General features: G+C 39.6%; 1 protein-coding gene across 1 annotated transcript; it reads right to left on the bottom strand.

Annotated features, from left to right (window-relative positions):
- On the bottom strand, positions 1-8741 carry slc30a4 (solute carrier family 30 member 4). The gene is made up of 8 exons (XM_008276065.1): positions 8629-8741; positions 7487-8012; positions 6363-6509; positions 5074-5227; positions 4569-4797; positions 3884-3989; positions 3635-3769; positions 1-1286 (listed from the first exon to the last, which is right to left on the bottom strand). The coding sequence occupies exons 2-8, from the start codon at positions 7884-7886 to the stop codon at positions 1132-1134; spliced, it is 1326 nt and encodes a 441-aa protein (XP_008274287.1). The 5' UTR covers positions 7887-8012; positions 8629-8741; the 3' UTR covers positions 1-1131.
- Positions 8742-8751: the final 10 nt, after the last annotated feature.

Genomic DNA, 8751 nt, shown 5'->3' with positions numbered 1-8751 from the left:
TAGTTTGAACACTTTATTACAAACAAGAAGTGATCCAGTTCCTGATTTCCCGTGTCAATTAATATCAGAGACGTGGAAAGGTTTACCCAAAAACCTCCCCAACAGTCTCATAACACTTGAAAAAAAAAAAGCCCAAAAAAACACTATAAACACTGTAATTGGCAAATTTCAACTTTCTCACCCTTGAACAAAACCCTGCAACTTTAAAATACTGAAGATGACTCAGAGCTGTGTGCATTAATACACGGTCAATTTATGATATGGAGAAAAAAGCTGAGTATAGAGTGAATGAAGTCAGTCCATCCACTGTAGTGTTTACTCCTTACTCCAAGTCAGACACACTTTGATTGTCAGTTGCCTGTTTGCCACCATTAATTCAGAGACATGCTAGAATAAAATACCAGTGTCAGAAATGTCAAGTTATTGGAAATGTTGGTCAGTACAGCCACAACAGACGTCTTAAAGAATATCTAAGGTTTTTTTCTCTCTTATAAAAATCTGCTTTATAACAGACCTTTGGCTGGGGAATATTAACGATTAAGTGCATTTGATGAAATGTAATTTCTACTAAAGGGATACACTGATTAAGGTTTTGTCCTCACTTCCTCCGCCAGTGGTGAGGAGTACAGCTTATATGCACTATGACCACAGCTTTTACCAAATGACATGAGGTACCTTTTCATTTGCTGACATCCTTTGTAAAATAATAAAATCCTAGTATGCAGCTCAACCTAGTAACAAAAACTATAATTTTACATCTGATGAAAAAACATCATTCGCAATAAATCAACATGTAAAATACAAAAAACAAAAGTTACCTGTCGGAATAGGCTTTAATGGTGAATTAAGGGCAAGTTTTTTTTTTCCATTCTGCTCAGCTCAAGCATTCAACTTCCACTCCAAAAGCTTTGCAAGCATGAGGGCATAAGGTCCCAGGAGGCTGTAGTGCTCCTTTAATTAGAAATGTGCATCTGTTGGTTTTCCACGGACTGTCCTTCGGCGCCACTCTTTCCCCTCATTCATCCATGTGATGAGGCTCCGGCTGTGGCATTCAGCAGAGCAACATACAGGCCCCTCTGCTTATTGAACTCTCTGCCGTCTGGCTTCATAAAATGAACCGTGGAAGTCTCTTTAGGCGTTGGGCTGCTGACATTGTGCACAACTGCGAACCACCCTCTGCCTGTGTGTCTGGACCTGCACTGTGCACCTGGTGAGACCGTAGGTGTGAAGCAGCAGGTGTCGGGCCTTCGCCTGCACGTCCTCCCAGTTGTTGTCACTAGAGGGCGCTGTGAAAACAAAAAATGTATTTCAATATAAATCAAACAACTTTCACGAACCCCCTTCTCATTTCCAAGTTTGCACATCCTCGACTCCTCTTCTGTCCATTGTTGTGTTACAGCCTACTTTATGATCTGTCAGATGAGCAGGGCAGTATTCATGATGACTCAATGTAGTTTGAGTTTTTATTTAACACAGACGTGCTGTGAGGTGTAAAAGAGGCATGACACACAAAATAGTGCAATACAAATAAGGTGTGACACATAGTCTGACTGATTGATATTATGTACACACATTTGTCAGTTCTGCTCCCAGCATGGTTTCTATATTTCAGCTGTGCATCAAGACTAAGCCTCATCTCATTTTGCTAATTTTAGCCTTGTCGTCTCCTTTCTCCTTCGCCTTTCTCTGTGTGACCAGAAATTCAATCTTGGTGCGAAGGACGTCTCAATTCCTAAAATGTGTCTCAAGGACAGAGGCAGCCTGGTGGAGGAGCTACAAGCGAAGACGTACGGCACAGGTGATGAAGTCTTTTCGACATCCATGATGTATAAAAGAGGCGTGACACCAATATACAAACCAAGCTGGGAGTAGGACTGAATGTGTGGATAATATACACTCTTTTTTTTTGTGTCACATCGCTTTTGTGCTGTAAGTTGTCCTGAACATTGTGCTGCTCATTGATCATAAACTACAGCAGCAGGCTACAACAAAGCAATGGACAGATGATTCCATTTTGTCACATGTCTTATTGAACTTTTTTTAATGATGAACTAAGACACAAAGAGGGGAATCAAGGGTGTGCTCCAAAGCATAATTAATGGGTTAGTGAGGCATTTAAAGACTAAATCAACAGGTTTTATTATTACAAAGGTGGCTTTGTTTTAACCTGGCAAGATCACCATGGTAACCCATGCTGTAGAGCTAAGTGCAGGTGTAGATGTAAGTAATCATTAACATCTTACACTCTGCAGCTGGTCAAATCAAACTGTAGGTGTAATTGTCTGGTTTTTCCCCAGCAAATATGCAACATACAACATGTTTTACAGGATATGACACCACATGAGAGCAGATACACACTGAAACTTTGTTACAGCCAATTAACTAAAAAACTTCACAAAAGATTGAAATGTTTTTGTTTTATGGGCTGCTAACAAAGCTGTTTAACTATTATCTACAATTTTATTTCTTTTTTTGCAGCTGTTCATTTTTCCAGTGCATTACACTGTGGCAGAATAAAATCCATCAACAGCCCAATAAAACATCTCGGGCATTTTTTACTAAAATATATTTTAGTTCAAACTGACATGTCTGCATCTGCACATCTGTTGCTGTTAACTTTTATTTCCTGTGGGCATAGCAGGTATGTATGAGCAGAACTGTTTTCACCACACCTGAACAGCTCCCTCTTGTGTAGAATCTGCAGTTTGCTTAACAAGCGACATAAATATCAAGTGTAAACAATTTCCATTTTATGCATGAATGTGACTTTGCAAAAACAAGGATCTTCATGTTCAATACTCTACATTTTACTGTGCCTTTGGTAAAGGTTATTTAAATGTTGTGACACAACAGATTTTACCTTTTTTTTGGCTATAATCTACACATGCAGCAAAAATACAATTATTTGCACAGAGTAAGACAAAAAAGACAGAATTGGCACTCTACTTTCTTGAGACAAGAAAAAGAAAAACAGTCTGTGCAATGATAAAAACTGAATGTCTCAGGCATCCTCCGACATGCTATGTTTGGCAGCAACAAGTATCAGCAAATCATCCGTCGAACATCATCCCTACTGTGAAGACTGATGTTGGCAGGATTACTAAAACAAAGATCAAAGCTAAATACAAACAGATTCCAGAGAAGACCTTAATACAGATGGAAAACGACTTTTACACAAACATTTCTGTTCTGACAGGTCACTGACATTTAACACAGAGCCAAATCAACGCTGGGAACAATCTCAAACTACAACACTGACATGCGTGGAAAAGTTCATGGACACTCTTTATCTAAATGCGTTTGAGAAAATCTTGCATAAATGGCGAGCCAAAGTGTTCTACAGCACACTGCCAATGGTTTTTTTAATATTGGATTTGGCTGTTTCGGTATTTAAATTAGTTAAAAATGGTATTTCTCTGTGCAATTATGATATTTTGTGTGAACTGCAGACAGAAATGTAGCTTTACAAATTCAAAATTGGTGCGAAAACACCAGTAATCTGTCTTAATGTACTCCAGATTATCCCACACATTTTAAATCAACATTATCTGTACATGACTGATGAAAAACATTATCACTTTCTGCATGCAATCTCTATTTCTTATTAACTGGAATAAAGCTATGTAATACTCACTGAGCTGGAGATGCACGAGCGCTGCATTCTTATCAGCTGTCAGCGCCCAGACGTTCAGCTCATCGACTGATTGGACATCCTCCAGCTTCATGAGGTCCTCTTTAATTCGCTGAGTGTCCAGGTGCCTGGGAACACCTGATACAGCGGGATAAAAACAACACCATTACTGTATTCACACCGCACACCACGCTGTCACTGACGCTAAAGAACACAGGCTAAGAGGACTCTGAAACAAGAGCCAAGACTCACCCTCCAGCACAATCACTAATGTGTCTCGTAAGATGCGGAATGTAGTGAAGAGAACCAGAACGGAGAAGATGTAGGTACAGATGGGGTCTGCCAACTTAAACTCTGGCTGTGAAGTCAGAATCAGATATTTTACATTTCCTCCATTCCATTTCCACAATTATCACAAGTTACTATGATTAGTGCATGTGTTTGTTGTTGCTGACTGCAGTTATAGCAGTAGTTAACCTCAATTCAAGAGTTTGTCGTTATAGGAGCCACAAATATAGCCAACAATTACACAGACATACAGTACATCACTGACAAATAAAAAAACTGCATTGTATAAAGCCACTAGTTTTGCAAGGTATTGATGGCAACATCAACATTCAAATCAGTATTTTTGAGTTTAAATGTCTCACAAATGATGAGTCAGTGGTTGACAAACATCAGTGCATAGTTTTAAAGTCAGACAAGGGTGACAGCTTAGTCAACACTTACACTGAGCATGTAAATAGAACTAAACTGTTCAAACTGTGCTGTGCAATGAAACCTAACTTTCAATCAACTGCTCACTATATTACCACGACAATTCTTTGTATGTAAAATTAATATTGAATCTAGTGAAATAAATGGTAAAAGATATCAACTGCAGGAGGTTAACTGTTACCAATTACAGAAAACAATTCTTCAAAAAAAAGCTGTGTACCTTGAATCGGACAATGTAGGCTGCTATGAGCACCCCGACACTCTGGAGGAGATCTCCCAAAGCATGGATGAAGGCGGCTCTTACAGCGAGGCTGCCATGTGACCTCTGCTGACCTGAACCAGCTGACTGTGAAGCAGCTGAGCCGTGAGAGTGACCATGGCTGTGACCATGGCTGTGGCCGTGGCCGTGCGAGTGAAGGTGACCACCTTGGTTTAACAAGAAACCCATTCTAAAATCACAATAAAAACAAAGGAGAACAGATTACATTATAAACATTAAATATATTTTGTCAAGCTGACAGTATGGTTTCACTGACTCAGAAACTGCAGTCAATATGTTTACCGACAGACTGTGGTCGAAAAATATAACTGGAGGCTATGAAGTGCAGCTTTGACTTTGCTTTAGATTCAACCATTCATTTTTTTCCTTTACTCTCTTGTCTGCACTTCAGTTCTTTATTTGTAAAGTCCTCTGAGGTTTTGCTAAACTGACAGCTTTCACTTACATGAGGTTAACAGCCACGCCCACAGCTGCAGTGATAAGCATGACATCTCCATCTATGCTGAAGTCTTGGTGTACTGTCCTCTGAACCGCCTCATAGAGCAGCACAGCCGTCAGAATGTAGATGAGCATCACACTGAGGACCGCTGATACCACCTCTAGACCAGAAAGTCACAATCAGTCGTATATATACAAAGCATATTCAGAGCAATAAAAACAGAGGCTGTGTAGAAATATATATATGTATGTGTGTATATATATATATATAAACAGCTAAGTCTAAAACAGGAGGAATGTGTGAGATGAACCGAGCAAAAAGCAGTTATGTAGGAGTTATTACATTTAACAAATTTCCCATATGTACTAAACTACTTTTAAATTGCAATGTATGATTTCTCTTATTGGTAAGATCTAAACTTTGTTCTGTCACTTGCTTAGCCTTCAGCAATATGGAGCTGTACCTCAGACTCAATAAACACACTGTTTCTGATTATATTTTTGGCTCCTCCAATAATCCAATTTTTATACTGCTTTGTTGTCCCCACACATACATTATTTTTCTATGGTTTTACAATGTAATAATGCACTAAGACGTTGTTTCTCTTTAATACCCTGACTTGTTTCTCCTCCTTTTACTTCCTTTCTCTGATGGTGTTTGTTTTTATTTCATCTTGCTTTATAAGAACCTTTTGACAGGGAGAATTTGTATGCTCTGCAAGTAGTATGACAGTGATCCAAGTCTTAGGAGAATAGAGAGAAGAGAGGTAGGGGATAGTGAGAATACTGAAAAATATCAAATTATTTTGTTTCTGTAAACTGTGTCTTAACTATAACTGAATGTGTGAGAGCAGTGGATTGTAATCACATCTGTAAGATATTCATGGAAACCATACACCTTATTAAAAAGCAGAGGACTATGTTTGTCAAAGATGTTTTGAGGTAATACACAATATAAGGCAGGTGTTGTTAATGCTGTGGCTTATTTCATATGTCGATACCAAACTTCATTGATAGAAACTAGTAACACTGTTTTGAAATGAAATGATAAATGTTCATTGTGATGACACACAAAGTCAAATTTACCAGTTCCTGACAGAAATTTCAACAATCTCTAACGCTCCAACTTATCCTTTCTGAAACCTGATCTTTCTTTAGATCTGCTGAACACACAGTTTCTAATTTTAAAAGTGATTCATCCGCATCTGTTTGCATCACACAAAACAGAAGAAGCAAAGAGAAAGAAGGAAGTGGAAGGAAGTGACAGGAAGAAGTGTGACTGCTCCTGAAACTCACCGAGGCGATGCAGCCCGAAGGTGAATCTCTTAGTGGGTGGTTTGGTGGAGAGCCAGAGAGCCAGTAGAGAAAACAAAATCCCCACCACGTCCGTTAGCATGTGCACAGCATCAGTCATGATTGCTAAGCTGTTGGACACATACCCACCTGAAAGTAAAAGACAAAGTGAAAAATAAAAATCACATACGCCTTACAAATAGAAGATCTATAAAAGCAATTTGTACAGGCCAATTTTAGGACACAAAACACAAGTAACATGGTTGTGACTCCATCGTGGCATCCATCAACAGCAAAGCATGTGGTGAGACTTTTAGGTAGGGCACTGGAAATGGACAGATGCCTTTTGGAGTGATAAGTGTTTCAATTTGCTTTCTATAATTCACTTATTAAATACAACCTGAAATACAAAAATGTGGAAAACAGTACAAAATCTAATGTGCCTTTAGTAGAATAAAATCTAATTTAAAAAAGTGGTAACTGTCACAGACTATTAACAAGCTGGTCAGCACTGTTTTATTACAAAACACTGACTTATAATGAAAACAAAAGCCTTCTAACATGGGAAATGTAGGGGCAGCAAACAAGTGTCACACATGTAAATCTAATGATTTACAAAATGGCTGGTATTTAACATTTTTAGGTTTTCCCTCTGAAATAATGCTCTTTTAAGCAGATTATTATTAATCCATAGAATAATCAATTGCAACAACAGCAGAAAATAAATCAACAATGTAAAAGGCTTGGCATGAAGAAGCAAGTCGGGCAGGTTTTAGAGTTCCTACATGTCTGAGATGGTTGGACAGATACAATCAATCATACGGGCCTGTGGCTACATGTCACCCTGACTGATACAAACTGCAGGAACTATGATCTTGATATAGAACCAGGAAACACAGGTGATGGCTTTGATCGGACAAACACCTGTTAAGTCAATCAAATATAACAGCCTTGACACAGATAGTATTACTATTGTTTAGTACTAAAAATTGTTTCAATAGTTAATGATTTAACTATAATCACTTCACTGCATGTGCATGTGCTGCACTGGATTGGTTTAAGTCACTGATTGACCAGTAGTGATAAAAAAAACTGTCAAGTCTGAGGTTCAGGCTGCACATGCTTACCTATAATTTCACCTGTCATGAAAAGAAAATACAGCAAGGCTGCAATGACAAGCCTCCTCATCACTTTCTTGTGTTTGATCTTCTCCCGCTTCTTGGTGCAGTTGTCACAAGGGTCCATATTTAACCCCGGGCTGCCCAGGCTGGACGAGGAGTCAAGCAGGGAGTCGTCATCATCACCCGCCACCACCAGCGTGTTCACCGCCACTCCATTGGATGGAGCTCCAGAAGAGTAGTCCGACATCTCTCCAGAGACCACCACCTTCAGCTTGTTGAATTTGGGCGTCTCCTCCTCCACCAGCTCATCTGAGAAGTCAAAGGGAGCTGTGTCGCTCAGGTCCCAGTCGCTTCTCTCCCTCCTGAAAGCGGACCGTACCCTGCTGAAGAGGTTCCCACCTGACATTTTGGATGTTTACAAGGGCAAGGTATATCCAGCTGAGTTCTTTACATCAATGTCCTCCAAGGCAATCATTCACATTTATACAGTAGGGTACCATGGTAGGTTTGCATTTCTAATCCATCGTAGGACCTGGGGAAGAAAAGCAAATAAAGGAAAGTGAAGTAGACAACAATTGAAAGCAACTAAATCTGCATGCCAAGCTGGAGTTAACTGCATGTCACAGCAGAGGGGCACGTAATAAAACATCACTGAATATGACAACTGTCTTAACACAAACTATTACACATATGGCACACAAACACACAGGCTTCCCTCTGCTTTGTCATTCTTTTTTTCCTTTCTTCTAAATTTTTTGGAGGAGAATGGCACCATCCTTGATCCTTTGGCAACATTGGTAACATGATATCATGACTACAGAACATACTGAATTGAACTGCTATCAAAAGCACACATAGAGCATCGTTTAACGCCCCATACAGCTCAGCAGATTCGACAACAGGGTCTGAATACATCTATTCACATCACTAACAAGCTGATGACTTGCTCTGCCAAAGCTAGGTGCCTAAGTCACTAACATTCCCTCGTGAGCTGACAAACTTTGAGCTCAACACTCCTCCTAAAAACAACCTCTTTGGCTAAACAGTAACAAGCTAGCTCGTTAGCTATGTTGTCGGGCCAGTTTACGACTAACGGGACAACCTCTTGTGTGTGTGCTAGTTTGAGAGGAAATACGAGCCGGACTTACCAGTAGATGTAGTTTTCAGTCGTACAAAGTCAGTTGCTGTTCAGATTAAAAACTGTCATGGTAATGCTGGTGGAAACATCGGACCGTTAGCACCACCTCTGCTCTCCGACGGAACACTAGCAA

This window comes from Stegastes partitus, unplaced genomic scaffold (assembly GCF_000690725.1).
Source record: "Stegastes partitus isolate 25-593 unplaced genomic scaffold, Stegastes_partitus-1.0.2 Scaffold64, whole genome shotgun sequence".
In the NCBI taxonomy this organism is placed as follows: Eukaryota; Metazoa; Chordata; class Actinopteri; family Pomacentridae; genus Stegastes; species Stegastes partitus.
Note: the sequence above shows the minus strand (reverse complement) of the source record. Positions and strands in the feature narration are given on the sequence as shown.